This window comes from Tursiops truncatus, chromosome 3 (genome assembly GCF_011762595.2).
Source record: "Tursiops truncatus isolate mTurTru1 chromosome 3, mTurTru1.mat.Y, whole genome shotgun sequence".
Lineage (NCBI taxonomy): Eukaryota > Metazoa > Chordata > Mammalia > Artiodactyla > Delphinidae > Tursiops > Tursiops truncatus.
Window position 1 is genome coordinate 83,071,496 of NC_047036.1, and position 21,107 is coordinate 83,092,602.

The 21,107-nt window shown below is 35.6% G+C and overlaps 1 protein-coding gene across 17 annotated transcripts in view; it reads left to right on the forward strand.

Annotated features, from left to right (window-relative positions):
* PAM (peptidylglycine alpha-amidating monooxygenase) overlaps positions 1–21,107 on the forward strand; it is a 279,664-nt gene that overhangs the window by 210,416 nt on the left and 48,141 nt on the right. For all 17 annotated transcript variants that reach the window (XM_073802349.1, XM_073802354.1, XM_033853062.2 and 14 more), the window contains 7 exons: positions 3,608–3,656; positions 5,117–5,184; positions 6,266–6,346; positions 6,621–6,697; positions 7,016–7,119; positions 13,269–13,453; positions 14,530–14,595. In XM_073802349.1, the coding sequence (XP_073658450.1) occupies positions 3,608–3,656; positions 5,117–5,184; positions 6,266–6,346; positions 6,621–6,697; positions 7,016–7,119; positions 13,269–13,453; positions 14,530–14,595 (630 nt within the window). The remainder of the gene's footprint in view (positions 1–3,607; positions 3,657–5,116; positions 5,185–6,265; positions 6,347–6,620; positions 6,698–7,015; positions 7,120–13,268; positions 13,454–14,529; positions 14,596–21,107) is intronic.

A 21,107-nucleotide genomic window follows, 5' to 3' on the forward strand; every position in this document is an offset into this window, starting at 1 on the left:
GCTATAGGAATAGCTGTGGTCCGAGAGCCCTCCAGACTTTGAGACAGCCTTGTTTGAGGGAGTTCAAGTTGCTCCTGCTGGGACTTCTCACTATGTATATATACAAACACATGGGCTCTTTAGGTCAAACTGTAGAAAGTCGAACTAGAAGAAATCACAATGATTTACAATAATAAAATTTGATTTTGAAATAATGACTCTATGAAATAGCAATAGACTGAAATGATGTCTAAAATGTATATGAATATGCTTTATAAGTATTTTCTTTACTTTGTGATAACTCCTAGAATTTTGCTCTACTAAAGTATCATCGTTAAAATGTTTATCCATGGGCTTCCCTGGTGGCGCAGTGGTTGAGAGTCCGCCTGCCGATGCAGGGGACATGGGTTCGCGCCCCGGTCCAGGAAGATCCCACATGCCGCGGAGCGGCTGGGCCCGTGAGCCATGGCCGCTGAGAGCCTGTGCGTCCGGAGCCCGTGGTCCGCAATGGGAGAGGCCACAACAGTGAGAGGCCTGCGTACCGCAAAAAAAAAAAAAAAAAAAATGTTATCCATTACTAAGTAACAGAATTTCCTCAGGTCACACAGTTAGTAGTGTAATTCTATTACCCCATGGATAATGATGATTATCTAAAATGTAAAGCATAGTATGTACACACTCATACACACAGGCACACATACACACAGCAGTTTTTAGAATGCCTCGTTTTTTGCTGACTCAGTGGATCAGATTGACAAGATAAATTTGATGTAAACAACTCTATTTAGGGTGGCTCTTAAGTGTATTTCTTCACTAATTTTCCTTCTGTATATTTTGATTTCTGGAGTTTTTTGTAAAACAGGTAAGATTTTCACTTTGAATCTGTGTATATTCACCAGCCCTCTACCCATATAAGATTTACATTCTCTAAGACAAAACTTAGAGTCTCTAAAATTCAGTTTTCCCCAAAGTCATTATGTTATAATACATTAAGTCAGAAGTTCAGTATATTTTTCTCCAGAATGTGTTGAACATCTCATATTACTACTTGAGTTTTTAGCTGATTTGTTATTATTGTGTGATATCCTTGACTTTCTTACAGAATATGGCATGTAGTTGATAAACATGTGGGATCAAAAGAAAACCTGGTACTTTGCACTGGAGTGGTGAGACTGTGGCTCACTTTTTAATCTCTACAGGGAATCAAACAGACAACAATTATATAGAAATTATTTAATTGGCTATTTGCTATTATTTAATTTAGAGAAAACTTTGATGTGTGCTTAGAAAATGTCTTCAAATTAAAATTTGTTTTTGACTTATTTTCATGCTTTTCTTTGACTAAAAATCTACTCAATTTAGACAGTTCTAATGAAGAACATTAACAAGAAGATGCCTTGTTACTGGCAATAGCTGGCATGTTACTATTAGTAACACTCCTGCTACTCTTAATTTGGTGACACATTTCAGCTTTAATAATAAACTTATTTAATAGTTCCTGAAATGTGTTAACTTATTTATTTTTCCCATTTACTTTTTTTTTAAGTCATGGTAAAGAAAATCAGCCAAGTTGGATATCAAAATGTGATTAACTTGATTCTTTCAACACAAGGATATAATGTAAAACCAAGAGACAGTTCTCATTGTACATAGAACTTTTTGCTTGGATGGACATGGTAGGGAGAAAACAAGCTCTCACTTGATATTGTTAATTAAAACAAAAAATTACAAAATCCGACATTAAGTAATTAGTGAGTAATCTGTAAGTGCTAGGTAATGTGCTAGGTGGACACCTTATATGATCCTGTCCTGCATTGCTTAAAATCTTCCAGTGGCTTCTTTGCAGACAGAAAATAAAACCCAGGCTCTTAACACACTCTGCATGGCCCGGACAGTCTCCAGCCTCTTGGCCACCATATCCTTCCTGGGCCACAGTAGATAAAAAAGCTACCCAGTGTCATATTATCCTGTTGAGTTCACTGTGTGACATTATCATGTTTATGTATTTGGTGTTTTGTTTTTCCCTGTCCCACCTACCCCATTTCCCTATCTCCTCCACTTCCATTAGAGCATAAGCACCATGAGAGCAGGAATTTTGAACATACTGTTTTTCACTGAATCCCCATTGTGTAGAACAGCGCCTGAGTATAGCAATTGCTCAGTGAATATTAACTGAATGAATGGATGAGTACCATTTCTCAAAATAGCCTTAGAAGATAGATATGACATTGTTTATATACAGGAGAAATGTTTTCTGAAAACAACCAAGCTAATTAGGTGAGTCTCTGGAGTTTCGAATTCGTTTGGTATGAATTAATGGTATACTTTCCACTATTCTCATTTTATTTTATTTTATTTATTTTTGGCTGCATTGGGTCTTCGTTGCTGCACACGGGCTTTCTCTAGTTGTGGCAAGTGGGGGCTACTCTTCGTTGTGGTGCGCGGGCTTCTCCTTGGTGGTGGCTTCTCGTTGCGGAGCATGGGCTCTATGCGTGCAGGCTTCAATAGTTGTGGCGCACGGGCTTCAGTAGTTGTGGCTCATGGGCTCTAGAGCGCAGGCTCAGTAGTTGTGGCACACCAGCTTAGTTGCTCCGTGGCATGTGGGATCTTCCCGGACCAGGGCTCGAACCCGTGTCCTCTGCATTGGCAGTCAGATTCTTAACCACTGCGCCACCAAGGAAGTCCAGTATACTTCACTTCTTAATTTCTCATATAAATCTATCAATCTTGCACACACATACACAATAGTTACATTAAAATCAACTCTTAAAGTTGAGATATAGAGTTTTATAATTACTAGAATAAAATGTGAAATAGAAAGGATTTAACATATACAGAAATGGAAGGAATGAGTAAGTCTGAGTTACTCTTCATGGTCTCTGTGGTTAGAGATCAGCAACTTCAAAAGAGATCAGAATTTGGATGAGTAATTTAAATTTTTACCTTCTTTCTATTTGGAGAAGACGAAGAAAGAAGAGAGAAGATTTGTAAGAGGTCTCTGAAGTGTCCTTGGCAAAGATGCAGATACTTAGCAGCTCTCAACTGAAGTTAGGGTGTAAAAAGAATGAACATCAGGTTCCTGTTTAGAAGGTGGGAATGAACGAGGCGTAGAAACCAAATAAGGTGATCCCCATACATAAATTGGAGACATTACAGACTCTAAGAAATGATTATATCTTGAAAGCCCAAATTATGGACTACTTCAGTTCTTGAAAAGTAGAAAAGCTAGTTGTTTGGAGCCCCATGGAACAAACCATTCAGTTCACAAACTTTTCTGGATGTTTCAACAATACAGATAATGCATACAGAGAAGCCACAGCTTTCTTCTGTGAGCTTATGACTAGTACTTAGTGTATCTGCAGGAAAGCAGATAACTAGTCAGTTTGATGAGTCAAGAAAAAAAGCTACAGACTGCTTGAAATGAAAGTTTTGTTGTTGCTCTGGGATACATTGGAAATAAATGGATTTCATGAATATGAGAGTACTCTGTAAACTATAAAACACCATACAAATGAAGTATGTAGGGTTTTTATGTAGTATTGGGTTGTGATTAGTTAACATTTTTAGTTTGAAATCCATTTTTCACATTTTTATATTTAAGATGTGTATTTTGTGTGTGTGTTTTCAGATAATCACAAAGACTGCTCTGGTGTTTCCTTACACCTTACACGCCTGCCGTAAGTACTACTGTTATCCTAGCTGAGTGACAACTTTAAGATCTTCAAGAGCTTAAAAGTGGGAAATCCACTGTGCTAGTTAACAAATTGCTGTATAACAAATTATTCTATTTGTTAACAAATTATTCTAAACGTAGTGGCTTAAAACAATTGCTGTATAACAAATTATTCTAAACGTAGTGGCTTAAAACCACTATTGCTGTATAACAAATTATTCTAAACGTAGTGGCTTAAAACAATGAATATTTATTGTCTCATTTTCCTGTGGCTCAGGAATTTGGGCACAGCTTAGCTAGGTGCTAGGGCTGGCAGTCTCGCACAAAGGCTGCAGTCAAAGTCTCGGCCAGGGTTTCAGCCATCTGGAGACTTGATCGAGGAGGATTCGCTTCCAAGATCTCTCGTGTGGCTATTGACGGGATTCAATTCCTTGCTGGCTGTGGGCTGGAGGACTCCCTCCTTTCCTCCCCGTGTGGGCTCTAAACAGGGCAGCTCACAGCATGGCAGCTGGTGTCCATCACAGCTAGCAAGGGAGAAAGCAAGAGGGTGAGCAGGATGGAAGCCAGAGAGTCATTTTGTATCCTCATTTCAGAAGTTACTGAATATAATGTATAAGCCTGATAGGTGAAGAAAATAGTTAACAACAAATCTTCATGCTCTGAACCCAGTGGAGAAGAAAAAGAAGTCATTTTTGCTATATTCTGTTTGTTAGAAATAACAAAGTACTGGGTCTGGTTACTAGGTCCAGCCCACATCAAGGGAAGAAGATTGGACAAGGGCACGAATGTCAGAGCTGTGGGTCTTTGGGAGCTGTATAGATCAGGGTTCTCCAGAGAAACTGAACTAACAGAATGTATATGAGAGAGAGAGAATGAAAGAGAAATTGAGATTTACTTTAAGGAATAGACCCACACAGTTGTCCGATCTGGCAAGTCTGAAATATTCAAGGCAGGCTGGCAGGTGGGAAATCCTGGCAGGAATCAATATTGCAATCTTGGGTCCAAAGACAGTCTGGAGGCAGAATTCCTTCCTCTTCCCGGGACCTTAGTCTTTTCCCTTAAGAGACCCACCCACGTTGTGGACCATAATCTGCTTTACCCAAAGTCAGTGTTTTAAATATCAACTACTTCTTAAAAAATACCTTCACAGCAACATCTGAATTAGTGCCTGACCAAACAACTGGGCACTGCAGCCTAGCCAACTTGACATATACAATTAACCATCACAGGAGCCACTAAGAGACTGCCTTCCTCATTTACTGTGCCACAAAAATGTGTATTATTTGCCCAAGAAAGTAAAGTTTTCTCCAGAAAAAAATATATATTCTACCTCTTCTACCATATTATTTTAATTTTCACATGAATCATATTTTACAGACCAATGTATTGAAGTATACCTTATTTTTCCAAGGCAATAGTTTTGACTTTGCAAATAGTTGAGATAAATATTACTGTTTTCTGCAGACAGCCTTTAATTGCTGGCATGTACCTTATGATGTCTGTTGACACTGTTATACCAGCAGGAGAGAAAGGTGAGTAATGATCTTTCAGAATTACCCTTACCTCATTACCTAATCTTTAAGAATGGATTTACAGTATATTTTTCAAAACACTTGAAATGACCAATATTTTTGAGTCCCTGAAAAATACACCAGTTCTTTATTATCCTTGGAGTTAAAATAGGTTTTTGTATTATTCCAAGCCAGTAGTTTATTATTTTCCAGTTTTTATGCTAAGAATTGAGGCCCATGGGTAAGTAGAGGGTTATACAAATTAAAGAATAATTCTTGAGTATTTTACAAATCAATCATCCATTCTTCTGATGCCAGAAACAAATTTCATATCATACTGTGGCATAAACTACTGCAGAGAATATCAGATTCAGAATCAAAAGCCAGCAAATCCAGGTGCAACTCAAGTCTTTGAACACAGATTTACTGGGCTTATTTCTCCATTTGTAAAATGGGGATAATAATAGCTGATTTCTCCTAAACTTACAAAAAGCTATTGGAATAAATATAATATTATTCATCAGTGTATCTTACCCTTTGGTGAAAGTGTCATATTAAATATTGTTTGTTTGTTCTTACTGGGAATCTTTTAAAGTTAATGACAAGTATGATCTCATTACTTTTCATTGGCTTATTTTAAAAGACGTTTGTTGAATAGCTACTATGTGTTAGTCTGCAAGGAAGGAAAAGTATATGAAATGTTTCCTTCTCAACAGGAACTGTCAATCTTGTTATCTTAGGTATCTGTAATCAATTTTTCAAAAATCCTTCTGTTCTAAAAATAAAAACAAATGTTTAAGCTTTTTCAACTGTGTAGATTTCGTGATAAAGATATCAAATTAAGCCTATGTTTTCACTGTTGATTTGGCCTAGTCATTTTGTTTATGAGTGAAATAAAATATGAGGGTAAGGGGTTCTTAACTCATCTTAGTAAAGTAGCTGGCACAAAATAAGTGCTTAATATCTGCTGAGTATATGAGTATATGTTTACTCAAACCCCCATGCTTAGCTACTTGTGAATACTCTATACATACTTTTAGTCAAGAATAATGTTATTTTCCAGTTGAATAGTGACTTTTTTCTGTGTTTTCATTTCTAACAGTGGTGAATTCTGATATTTCATGCCATTATAAAAAGTATCCAATGCATGTCTTTGCCTACAGAGTTCACACCCACCATTTAGGTAAGAACTTTAAACTACATATTAGATGATATACCACTGTCCTTGCTAATGCTATAAATGTAAAATGTAAATTATATTTGACCTTAAATCTGTTTCAGTGAAAGAGATTTTGTGCAATACCTTGAAATTCTGCATGTTTTTTGATCATATTGTTTTCATGAAAATGCCTAGCATTTGGAGTTCTGAAAATATTCATATTTTATTTTGAAATAAGAAAAATAATGCCTTTTATTTTTCTAATACCTTATATAATTATAATTTGTGTTCATTGCAGGTAAGGTAGTAAGTGGTTACAGAGTAAGAAATGGACAGTGGACACTGATTGGACACCAAAGCCCCCAGCTGCCACAGGTGTGTAGAATCTAGTACAATTTTGAGAGAAAACAATATTAATCAGATAGTAATTTAAAAAACCCTCATAGAGCCCTTGTGAGTTTCTGTAGGATCTAAACATCTCTAAATCTACCTTTACTGTATATCTAAGTTGTATATAACCTCTTTTCCAACTTGATGGTTTCCTTATCAGTTCTCTTAATATTTCTAAGCAGGGTGGTGAAGTGTGTGTTCATCCTCTCTACCCAGGGTGCCCCAAGCCTCACGTTATTAAGGCATGTGGTTCTGGGTTTTATTGAGGATTTTAATGAATCATTGTATTTGTCTTCTTTGCAGGCTTTCTACCCTGTAGAACACCCAGTAGATGTTAGTTTCGGTGACATACTGGCTGCAAGATGTGTATTCACTGGTGAAGGAAGGACAGAAGCCACACACATTGGGTATGATTTCACAAATTCCACTATTTAAAATGATTTTCATTAGGACAAGGCATGAGTATAGGTGACAGTTGTCTTTGTGAATGAATGGCAGGCACATTTTTCTCTATTATGAACAATTACAGCAAACTATAGCATTTTATGATTTTAGAACTGATTGATTTAGATAAACTCCAGAACATGTGCTTACTTTTTCATGCTTCCTTTCTTCCTGCTTATTCAAGACCTTCAGGATCACACCTCTACATATTATTGTTGCCACAAGAGTGTGTATTACTTCCTGTACATCTTAATAAAGAAAAATGTAATGATTATAATTTTTTTTTCTCAAGTGTCCTTTTGCCCTGTGTTCAACTTTAGGTGATTATATAGGTTTTGCATGTAGTGGTGGCCCTTAATTACTCAGAACCATTGATTTTTTTCTACCTGTTAAAACTTTTATGTATTCATTGTTTTCCAGATAAGAAACCAAATGAGAATAATACTATGCAGTACCTTTTCCATAAGAGAATGTTGAATTTTTAAATAATTTTCAAAATACTGAGCTGCTTTGAAATAAGTATACTTTATAACACCAAGTAAATTTTTCAAAACACTATGAATTGTTTCAAAAAAGGTTTGCCTAAATTAGAAATGAAAGATAAAGTCTCTTATCATTTCTTTCTGTTAGAAAAGAACCAAGGAGCCTCCTTTCCATATTAAACTAGGTTATAAAATTTTTATGATGCCACCTAGAAGATGAAGCTTTAAACCACTTATCTTTTGATCAAAGAGAAGTTACAGAGAATAGGCGTCTGAAAATATGCATTAGATGCACAGAAGATGATTCTTATGATGACAACACTAGCTGTTGGTTGTCAGGGGAAACAGAAAAGGTACTGATGCAGGTAAAAGAAAAAAAAGCATTCGAGATGGTGGAATAGGACTTTTTAATGTCAGTCTAAAAGGGTTTTGTATTAATAAGCATCAATTTTAAGGCTAAAGATAAAACAAATAGAAAAAAGTCATCAAGTTATTATTAAATAAGTTTTTAACGGCTTTGCTTTTGGATGACTGATAAATTTGGGAAGGAGACTTGAGTAAAGCAATAAAATTACTGAGTTACATAAAATGGTAACAAAAGGACTGACAAAGTAAACATAATTAGATTTGAAAAGTCTAATAATTCACTTATTAACAATCTTTAAATACATGAAGTGTAGAGCCTCTGGAACTTAACTAAACGCCATTGGTTATTTTATTAACCTTTGAAATAGACAAACAAAGGAGTAAAAAAACCCCTTTCAACACATTCTTTGTACTAGCTTACAAGTTTAAGTGTGGAATAAGTAGAATATTTTTGCTTAGAGGTTCCTGTACAGTTTTGGAGGGCTTGTAACTTTGGCCAGATTCTATCCTTTGAGTATCCTCTGTGAGACAATTATCAGCCATAGAAATTAATGACTTGTTATAGTACCAGGATGAGAGGCCAAAGTGATCTCTAGGGGCCTCTTTCGGTTTCATGAGTCCAGAATAATTCTAGTCTTTTTTAAAATGTGCATTTTGCTTTAAAATAATACCCAAAATGACTATACCAATCTATCTTTTTGTAACTCTCATGTGGACTAAAGAAAATGCCACTTTGTAAATGAAATAGAAAGAAATTACAGGAAATTAACTTATTGGGTGAATCCATATTCTGAATATTTAATTTAAACTAAGGAAGCAGAAAATTTTGAATAAACTTAAATATGAATTAAATCCTCATAATAATGCAAAGCATTCTTATAGCACTTAATATACTTTTTAGTAATAACAATAATGCATCTGTTTTGTAAAGTAAAAGGTACCACCTCCGTAGGGTACTATAGAATCACAATTGAGAATGTAACCAGTATAAAGAGAAAACTAGTATTTTTATGATGTCTTTTAAATTAAATGATACTCTGTAAATCTCCTCTCTCTCTTCTCTGTTCCCATCTAACCCCCAACCCACATACACAAACATGTACTCCCAGTGGCACAGTTTTGAGCCCTGAGCATGAAGCTGACTTAAATACAAGTCCCACTTACCCAAACATCATATGGGACCAGCAGATGCCCCCTTCAAGCACTGGAAGAAAAATGGGCTTCAAGTTTTTTACCTTCTTGTTCTGCAGCCACCTGGAAACTAGGTTTTACTGGAAAATTGTACCATCAGTGGCCTACTAGGAAGATTTTCACTTGAGTGATTCTTCTACCCAATCCTAGCTTAACTCTATTAAGCTAGAAATTTTAGGACTGGAGAAAACTTAGCTTAAGTAGAGCAATCATAGTTAGCTAATAAAAAGCCCTTAGGGCTTCCCTGGTGGCGCAGTGGTTGAGAGTCCGCCTGCCGATGCAGGGGACATGGGTTCGTGCCCCGGTCCGGGAAGATCCCACATGCCGCGGAGCGGCTGGGCCCGTGAGCCATGGCCGCTGAGCCTGCGTGTCCGGGCCTGTGCTCCACACGGGAGAGGCCACAACAGTGAGAGGCCCGTGTACCACAAAAAAAAAAAAAAAAAAAAAAAAAGCCCTTAAAAAACTAGGGACAGATTTTTCCATACCAGGGATTCATCTCAAAATATAACCATTAAAAAACAGGTGAATTTAAGACAAATTATGTTAATAAATTTACTTAATGGTAACATTTTAAATCCAGATATATTATGTTTCTTTTTAAATAGTAAATATGAGTAATATATCTTAGGCAAAGTTGCGCTAATGTATATATTGACAATATAGTACTAATTAACCTACCAAGAAGCAATATTTTCTACCTGACTGCATTACATATTTTATATTAAACATGATGCTTCTCTAAATTCATTTCAGATGTTTAGTCAAGTTTAAACAACAAACAAAGAATTTAATTGAGTCAGCCAAGTAAGCTAATTAAGTCAGCTAATTTGCCTAAAAGTGTATATGCTAAAATTTTAAATTAATTCTTGAGAATTGGTAGGTAATATTTACCAGTTTGGTCAGTTTGTTGGTGATATTTTTCATTTGGGACCAGTTATTTCATATACATATGAGCAGGTCTAATAAATATTTGTAGTTACCAAGCACAACAGTTTAATCAGCATTTAAAGTGTATTATATGCAAATAAAGTTATATGATCAATAGCCTCTTAATGTACAAGTTTTAAAGTACCATGAAACCTCTTAAGAAACAATTCAAAGCTTTGTAAAATAACTTCTTTAAAGTTTTCATATTTCTTTCCAAAATTAGTCTTTCACTGTCATTGGTTATTTTCAAGTCTAGCACCTGTTCATATTTCTTTCCAAAATTAGTCTTTTATTGTCATTGGTTATTTTCAAGTGTAGCATCTGTTGAGTGTAAGGGGCAGGGGCTAGGGATGAGGGAATCACCAGAGTGGAGCATCACTGTCTGAAACATAGTCATGGTGTTCCATAATATTTGGGTTTTTATAAATGATACATTTCACAATATTTGATACTTTCTTAAATGTCAATTACATATCTTTATAATATGAAATGATATATTTTTATAAAAACCCTGATAGATAGATAGATAAAAGAAAGATAGATAAACAGATAGACCTCAATATTTTTCAGAAATGCTGTAAATTGAGTTTGTAATATTGACCTGACTCAGCAGTATGGTGTATTAGGGGTAACAGGTTATGCTGTAATACATTATAAACATCTGTTAAGATAGATTGTTCCTTCTTCCTCATTCAACATATATTTATTGAGCATGTACTATTTTCAGGCTCACCAGACTTTGTCAGATTTAAAGCTAGCCTATATAAAAGAAGTAGTTCTCACTTAAGCACCTTATTATGCATGAAGAGGAAAGAAATGCACCACTGTAATTTGGGGATATAGGTGATGCCAGCCATCATCATTTAGGGAATCACATTGGCATTAGGGAGTGTTGAAAGGACCATTCAGCAGAGCCAGCACAGAAGTCTGAACACAGTGTCCCTCCATACTTTCTCATGTTAACAAGCATTAGATTGACAGAGTTGCATTGCATATGTTGTTCTCTATGGAGAAGAAGGGTAGATGTATCACAGTTCTCCCTTAGGAACATAGAAAGCAGTTTGGTTTAAAGTCAGATATTTTTTGGGTGAAATAAAGATGAATGTGGAATAAAACAGGCACACCATGTTGCTGATACTAACAATGATTTGAATCCTACCATGTTTAGGATATGATAGTTTCTGTGTCAGATAGGAACTTAGAGTTACTTTGACTACAAGTTCAATTATAGATGGAAAGGAATAAAGTATGACTCTTTTCTTTTTCTTCAGCTGTTTAATGAAATTTTCTTTGTGATTGCGAAGATTCTTAAATTGTTTAATCAGCTCAATATTGTATCATGGAGTCAATACCTTAAATGAGCTATATTAGTGAGCTGATTAGGCTGTTTCACAAAATCACATGTGTTTAGAGATGAACATAGGCATGACATTCCTAAACAAAAAATATAGAAGGATCTATCCATTGGTTAATTGCAAGTTTCATTTATTACCATACAAATTTATTCAGTTTTTCTCCTTTCATTAATTTGGGAAGGTTTCATTTTGCTTTCCCTCTCTGCACAATGATTCAAGGTTTTCTAAGCCAGGGCCACATCTTAAATTACTTTTCCCTCATTTCACTCTCTTGATCTATACCTTTTTCCTCATTTTGAATGAGGGGAGAGTGGATAATATGGTGGGAGCTCTGGCTTATTACTTTGGCACCAGCCATTCCTTTTATAGCACATAATTTTCTGACTCCAAAGCTGCTAAAATGTAATTCTTAGCAATGGCATTTTGACACATGAAGATGTGTGTAGTGAACAGGTGTTTGCTCGGGTTTGCACTTCACTCTTTGCTTTTATTCCATGGGAAAGGCAATTACACTGGCAGGTATCAGATTCAGAGAGTGAAAAGACAAATTATTTTCAAAAGCACAAACGGAGCTTCCCATAACAGGGGCTCATTCCTGTGGTCTCTCAGGCTCTACATTTTCAGAGCTTAGAGGAACCACATCCCTGTTTGGAAAAGATTTTTCTTTTTTTTCCTTCCCTTGCTGATGTCATTACTGTTGCTATGGAGAGGAAATAAGTGCCACATGACATTGCTGGAAAAATCAACACTGATGTATTTCTGTATGGCAAATAATCCATTTCAGAGCTTGTTTTTTTTATTAGTAGAGGCTTGCTAAAAATTGTCAGAACTGACACCAAAAAGGAAATGTTGCTTTGCCCAAACCACGCTGCTTTATAAAAGGTGGTTTATGTGAAGGTGTACCTAGTAACCCATGTGAATTGAGGAAGAAGAAAACATGTTCTGTAAACTATTAGGCATGATTTATATTATTCGGGACTTTTTCTTGGAAATGACCACCCCACTGTTTTAAAATCTATCTTCAACGTTGAGTTTTTCAGTTGTACGGCACTACCCCATTCAGGTCTGAGCCCTTAGAAGACATTAGGCCTGGTTTCATTTTGTATCATTCCTCAGGCATTCTTTCTTCCCTGCTATAGAAGTCAAGGTGCCAAGTCAGATACCAGAGATAACGTTTATGATGTCTTAGTATCAACACATGATTCTTGATTCATCTCACCCTGAGGAACAGGCAGTTACCAAACCAAGATCCCTGACTCTAAGGGTTAAATGGAAAAAGCCACTTTTATATAAACTTGTAATTAATATATGGTGTTTCTGTTGAACTGTTCTGAATTTTATTGTTATTAAGTAAATAATTAAGATTTTCCATGAGATAAATACTTTACTCAATCTATGAGTTTTAACAAATAGAAGAAGGACTAAAGAATAAAAGGATTTAGAAGAGGAAAGAAAGCATCTCATTGCAACTGAAATGCCATTACCGTCAGTAGTATTTGGTGATATCCATGGAGTGACTGCAAAAGAATACTCCATTATTAAGTGGAAATATGCCTTTGAAAGTGTGCTTTTGATGTTGAAAACTGTGATGGGTTTTAATGAAAGCTATAAAATAAATGTACAATATTTCCATCTTTGAATCCATTGTTGGAAGATTTACCGGTTGCATTTTTCTTGCATTAAGAATGTGTTTTATGTGAATGACTGATTTGTCATGTCTGTGGGTTTTTTTGTTTGTTTGGTTGGGGTTTTTTTGGGGTTTTTTTTTTTGTTTTTTTGTTTTGCCTGCAGTGGCACATCTAGTGATGAAATGTGCAACTTATACATTATGTATTACATGGAAGCCAAGCATGCAGTTTCTTTCATGACCTGTACACAGAATATCGCTCCAGATTTGTTCGGAACCATACCACCAGAGGCCAACATTCCAATTCCTGTGAAGTCTGATATGGTTATGATGCATGGACATCACAAAGGTAAAATTGGTGTTTAATTTAAATCAACGTATGATTTTGTATTTTATATTTTCTTATGTGTCTCACTTGACTATATGATTAATGTTTAAAATCATCCTCCTTCTGTCAAACAGTCGCATATGTACACATAATCTGATTCCCTCTTTTCCCTCTTTATCCTCTATCTCCTCTCCTGACATTCCCCCATCAAAACAGTTAAAGTGAAAACTCTCAACTAGTGATGAAACAGATTCATTTGAGACCAATTCCATAAATGTAGATCTTTCTTCATTTAATTTGTGTTTCTAGTTTCCTCGTTTCATTCTTCCCATAACCAGTAATGAATGATTCAGTTTATGAATTTATACACCATATTCTAAAGAGTGCTACAGTTTGCCAATGAAAATGGTTATCATCTCCGACCATACCCTAAATTATCTGTTGAATGAGTCTTCAAGCAAAGAACAGTTCTTGATTTATGAGGCATTACTAGCCTTAGTCTTTTTGGTCTCATTCTCTAAATTGTTCTTTAATTTACTGTTCATCTGCAAAATGGTCATATTGATTGTCACTTCTTTAGTTTAAAATTGCAAAACCCACATACTGTTTTATTGGAGGAAGTATGCTGAGACTTTACTGAGTATTACAAGTTCAGTCTTAATGCCAGAACTTCTTATTTATTTCTATAGGAAATTTTATAAAAGAAATTAACATAGCAATCAGGTCATTTATAAAAATCGTAATATATTTATAAAATGTACCTTAAAATGTTCTGAAAATATCCTAAAATTATTACTAGATTCAACTTTTAAAAAATACAAGCAGTTTTATTAATGCATCTTTAAAATTCTGCATCATTTATATATTACTGAAAGGGTAGTTGATCCAGTTATTAAGTCAGAGTCTGGTACTTTGTAGTTATGCTAGAGTTTTTTGTGAATTAGAGCATTTCTACCATGTCAATTCATAATACTACTGTTTTTATGAAATACAAGACCCTGAAAATATTTTTATGTTGATAGCATATTTCCAATAAACTATTTAAAGTATGTAATATATACTGCAAATTTATGCTCAGCTCTTTTGATCCTTTACAGAAACAGTGAATAAAGATAAGACTTCTATACTACAGCAGCCAAAACGAGAAGAAGTATTAGAACAGGGTATGTATGCTTACTTCTGTAACTAGGCCTATAAAAGTATTCCTTATCCAAATAGGCAACCAAATTTTAAAGTTATTGAGGTATTTTAGGTCTTTCTTTATCAGCCTAATACCCTACATATTGCTGATTTTATATAATACATAATTCGTGAGAAAATGGTCAAATGTTGCACTTTGGCTTTGAAAATAAAAGTATTAATGTAATTTAGTCCCACTAGATTTTTCTGTCTTTGTTTTACCTTATTTAATGTTGTAACTTTTATATATAGTGCAAGTAAGTGCAGATATAATCATTAGAAACAATCAGTGGGCTGCTTTTGAAACCTTATGACCTTTAACATTTAAATTCTTGTATGTTTTGTATGGTGTGTTCATAACTATATTTGAGGTTCAAGAAAAAAAGAAATTAAGAATTAAACATATCTTGCCTCTCTTTTAAGTCATTCTTCTCTGCCTTCAGTTAAGGTAGGCGGGATTATCATCTTACGCATTTGTAGTTTTGTGGTAAGTTGCCATCTGATGAGTTAGGAAAGCTTCATTCTTCCTCTGTTCTATTTATTTAAAGTGGTAATATTTGATGTTGTAGGTCATATACTGTATGTGCTGGCACTGAAAATTTATTCTCCTGAATCTTGCTTTCTTGCCAGTTAAATTGGAACATAGTACTTTGTGTTAGGTGTTGAAGTATGTTATCAAGTCGTTTTTGGCCTAGATGTAATATATTTAAAAGCATTAGTTTAATGTTAATGCAAACATGCTTCTATTAACAACATAAAGTGTATAGGAAATAGATAGGATTTTTCTATTAGCAACTTATAGAAATTTGTGACTCTTTGGGTATTGTAAACCACTATAGGAATTATTCAAAATGTGTTCTGTTAAGTCTATGTCAAAGATAGTACTCTTGCACTAATAGTATTTGCAAAATTAAAAACTCAGACTTTTTAAAGGAAAAAAATGCATTCTGAAAGGAGAATAAGGTAAACTATAATATAAAAGTTTTGAAATTATATAGAGTATGTTCCATAACATCTCATTCTAACAAAATGGCTTAAAAATAAACTTAGCTCGAAGTTGTTTCTATTTTTGTATTAAGTCAAAAAAAGGGAGATGATTTTATAGTGAATAATTTATGCTAAGTGGTTCCTACTGAACTATTGAGTATGACTTAAAATAGCTAAATTTGTCAATCCTGTGTATATAATTTGTAAGGAAGTCAATAATTGTAGCCTAAATATAGTAGTTTTAAGTGTTTACTATAACTGTCCAGAAATTTAATCAGACTTAAAGTGAATTATTTTGACATTGCACACACTGTTTGAACTGTATGTCTTTGGAATAATTTCCAAATACCAGCATATGTGGTACAGTGTGGAATGAGATCACCATTTAGTAGGTGCAGCTTGTAAAATTTTTCTATGGAAACTGAGGCTGGACTTTTTTCCTTTTGAAGTTACATGAGTTGATCAAGAAAGACATTGAAACCCCTGAAAGATTAGAAACACGGAGGTTTTATTAGCAGAGGAACCTTAAATATTAGATTTAATCTGTTCTTTTCAAACCATAGGATTTTAGATGGTGTCATGTATGCCTAAAAACCAAATCCTTTAATACACTTTCATATACTGCCATTCATTTACCCTTTTATGTTTGATAGCATATACATATAGTATTAAGAAGCTTAAATATACCCTTATATGTTTATTGATATATTGGGCTATATACCCAGTATAGTCTTAATGGTTTCAGAGAAGAATTCTGTGGATACATAAATTATTTTCCTGTAGTTACCATTTTATTCTACTTATGAATAAAAATGCTGTAAAGTGATTTAACTTGGGAAGAAAAAACCAGTAGTCTGACTCAATTTTCATACTGCAGAAAATAGGCTGTGGCATTCATATGTTGAAATTAGTAGGTCCATCAGAATGTCACCTCCTAGATTATGTGAAGACAAATACCTCACCAAAAGCTATTTCAATGACCAATGTAGCCTCTCTATTATTCCATTAGTCCTGGAATTTAAAGAGAAATATAGAAATATTCCAAATGCATATTTGTACACATAGTTTATTTGACTTGCTAGTGAGATCAATCTATCTCCTTGCAATACACAGGGCAAATCTACTCATTACTGAGAGAGTATCCCATTCTTCTCAGAGATGTTTGTTTGCACAAAATGTCTATTTGTATTCATTCCCTGGGGTGTTAAATTGACCAAGTAGATGATAGGAGGGCTCTAATTATTCAAATAAATTACACCACGTAGGCTGATTTTTAAAGAAATCCCTCAGACTTAACCCTTTGCCTTATTTTGGTATTCTGGCAAAAACAAGTTATGTTCAAGTACTCCTCCTGGTTGTATTGACTCTTTCAATATTTTAAATATCTGATACATAAAAGCCCTGAATTATTTCAGTTGTGCTAGACATAAACTAACAGACAACATCTATGTTGGCCACACAGGATATAAAACTCCCATTGGAAATAGAACAGTTGAGGGGCAGGGAAGAAAAGACCCAAAGCATAAGAGGACATGTAACCAAAGGCAAGCTCTGTACCCATCAGTGACTAAATAATAGAGAAAGTTCTACCTGGATAATACAAACAATATTTTTTTTTTTGCTTCCTGTCTTAATACATTGGCAAAGCAGGCAGGAAGATAAAGGTCATGATATGTCATAAATGCTGTGTTGGAAAGAAGGGATGACCTTTACTGAGGTAGTAAAGAAAAAAAGAGAGAGAGAGAAAGACTCTTATTCCATAGGCTGAAAAAAAGAAATGTAGCAGTGCCACAAATGGACGGGAAGTAGTAGGTACCTCCAACATGGAGAGAAAAAAAAAACCAAAGCAAACTAATAATCTATTTGACACAGGTTTATCTAATACTCTTTTCCGCAGGAGAAATATGTGTTTTATTTCCTTTGAAATTCTTACCACTAAAATTGCTAGCTATTAATTTTCACCAGAATATTAACCTTGACCAGAAGTTAACTAGTTTGAAAGAGCCATCTGAGTTTTGTGTGAATCCATGTAGAATTGCCCACCCTGTGCTTACTCACAAGCACACTAACCTGCTGTAGCATCCTTGTCTGCCTTTGCTGCCTCTTGAACAAAATTTGGCCGAAGGCAAATGTATCTCAGACTCTATCTCAAAAAGTATAATTATGGAGACACCAGAGGAACCTCATTATATGAACATCTTTACCTATCAGGTTGTCCTGGATCATGCAACAGTGGAAAACATTTTTTTTAATAAATTTATTTATTTTATTTATTTATTTTTGGCTGCATTGGGTCTTTGTTGCTGCATGCGGGCTTTCTCTAGTTGTGGCGAAGGGGGACTACTCTTCGTTGCGGTGCGCGGGCTTCTCATTGCAGTGGCTTCTCTTGTTGCAGAGCATGGACTCTAGGTGCATGGGCTTCAGTAGTTGTGGCTCGCGGGCTCAGTAGTTGTGGCTTGTGGGTTCTAGAGTGCAGGCTCTGTAGTTGTGGCTTGCAGGCTCAGTAGTTGTGGTGCACGGGCTTAGTTGCTCCATGACGTGTGGGATCTTCCCGGACCAGGGCTCGAACCCATGTCCCCTGCATTGGCAGGTGGATTCTTAACCACTGTGCCACCAGGGAAGCCCAACAGTGGAAAACATTTTAATGAGGCTTTAATTAAATCTGCAGAGATTTTTTTAAAATAATGCTTATTAGAATTTTTTAATCATATTCATTATAGAATATATGGAAGTTATAGAAAAGTATTAAGAAGTAAACAAAAATCATCCATAATCCCCAGAAATATGGGTGTATATGTACACCCTGTGTGAAATATATATTTTACATATATATGTATATTATTTTTAAAATATTTAGATCATAATATATACACATTTTTGTATCTTCTTTTTAAAATACCATATCTTGAATATTTCCTCCAACTATAAAAATTATTGGCATGCAGGATTTTTAATGACTGCATAATATGTGTATATTCCTGCCCATAGTGCTTTGAAAATAGCCTATTTGTCTACAGGTGAGCTTAGATGAATGAGTTGATTATGCCTGCTTCTATGTAGAAAAACACTAATGGCTATTCAAAACAAATGGAAATGTCACCAAGCTTTGAAAACGTTGTAAGTAAAGAACTCCCTGTGTATGTAATAAGTACAATAAGCTAAACAATAAAACCCAACTAGACAGTGATTCTGGGTGGAGGAAATGAATCCTAGGAGACTATACAGAATGAGAAAGATGTGGAGATTTTTCACACGCAAATGTATCCTTTACTTATATGTTCTGGTTGGCACTTTTAGGAAACTAAGGCATGTTTTTTTTCTCTTTATTTCTTATGCATTATGATTTTTTATATATGTTCACTATACTAAAGGTACAACCTGAACGTTCTATCAACATTGTTTAGGCAAGGAATGTGGGCTGAAACTAAAAGGCATGCCAGCTTCAAGCACGAATCTATACAACTACATTTAGGAGTTCTGAATTTGGGTGTTTCTCTCCTTTAAAATTCAGAGTATAGATCTACCGTTGAAACTTACGTCAGTTGTATTGGGAAGATTTTATGTCTTAAAAAAACTCAAGGGGCTTCCCTTCCCTGGTGGCGCAGTGGTTGAGAGTCCGCCTGCCGATACAGGGGATGCGGGTTCGTGTCCCGGTCCGGGAGGATCCCACATGCCGCGGAGCGGCTGGGCCCGTGAGCCATGGACGCTGAGCCTGCGCGTCCGGCGCCTGTGCTCCGCAATGGGAGAGGCCACAACGGTGAGAGGCCCGCGTACGGCAAAAAAAAAAAACTTCAGGCAGGGACTTCCCTGGTGGCCAGTGGTTGGGAATCTGCCTGCCAGAGCAGGGGACATGGGTTTGAGCCCTGGTCCTGGAGGATCCCACATGCCGCGGAGCAGCTAAGCCCGTGCGCCACAACTACTGAGCCTGCGCTCTAGAGCCGGCAAGCCGCAACTGCTGAAGCCCACGCGCCTGGATCCGGTGCTCCACAACGGGAGAGGCCACCGCAGTGAGAGGCCCGCGCACCACGGCGAATGGTAGCCCCCGCTTGCCGCAGCTGGAAAGGGCCCGCGCGCAGCAACGAGGACCTAACGCAGCCAAAAATAAATTAATTAATTGATTAATTTTTTTAAACAAACAAAAAAAACCTCAAGGCAGAATTGAAAGTCAAATCTGCAATACCAGTATGTCCTTGTTATTGTACATTATTTTCTGGACAGCATTTCTTTTGCTGCAGATAGGACCTTTAGCATGTTTTATTCAGTTTGCTCCAAACTCTTCTCACTGTAGTCTTCATGCCCTCATATAATCAATCTTTATACTCAAAGGTCAGCATGAGCTACTATACTCCCAAAGCAGGAGGAATATGACAAAAATACAATTTGTAGAGGGAAAACACTCCATGGCCCCAGATAGTTAAAGGTCTTCAGATACCTTCTGTGAAACAGAATAATTTCACAATGGTTTTATGCTAACAAAAATGAATTACCATTGGCATGTTTCATCAAGTAAGCAGAATCAAGGGAACAAGGTTGCAACTTAACACAACAGTAGTCTACTGTAAAAGCTTATTAAAGTAACAGTTGATAAACCATTTATGAGAAGAGCGAAACACAGGCTGGGCTTAGTAGTTAAAATTTATATTCCTTTGTTGTTCAAAATAGGACACTCCCTTCATCCCCTAATAAATTCCAAATGATTTTAGTAGCATCTTCTTAGCTTATTCCAAGCATTCTCAATACCACTTTGCTGTTTTAAAGAAGATACAAGTCTTGTTTGTATTTCCATTCAGTTATGATTTATGAGCAGCTCACAAGTCTTTATTTATTGAACTCATCTATCAAACACAACTCTAAATATCCCCCAAGGCTCTGGGAAGCTGAGGGGATGCTCTTCTGAATTGGTTTCCTAATAACAGAATAGGCAGATATGAATGATCATTTATCGCATGGTTGGCCTTTCTGATATAGATCAGTATGTATGGCAGTTGCAAAAGTCATCATCTCCTAACTTCTCCTTTTTCACATTTGTCTCATTTTCTTAAAAAAAGAAAAGAGTTAAAAGGCCCATTTCTGATTGTTTCACAATCAGATGAGTCCTATAGGAGGAAAAAGTAATAAAGTATGATCCTTAAGCCGGTCATCATGATCATGTGTTTTATTTCCCTAAGGCTAGTAGGATAAATGTTGTGGGTTGGTAATAAGTAAACAGTCAGTAAGCCAAATCAACTTTAACCAGAAGGCAAAGTGTCAGCTATGACTGACTCATAAACTAAAATACGAAAATCTAAAAAGAAATGCTTTTATCTTTTCATTCGTCGTATCCCCCTTATTAATCAGTTGTTGTTGCATGATTGTGATCTCATTAGCTTGGTTACTTGGCATATTTTGTCAGTGGTTAAACTGCCAATGAATATCCTATTTACTGTCCATGTACCATAGAAATCACAGAGCAATAAGCAGTAACAAAAGCTGTTTGTTTTAGGTAATGAAGTACTAGTGATTTGTGTGG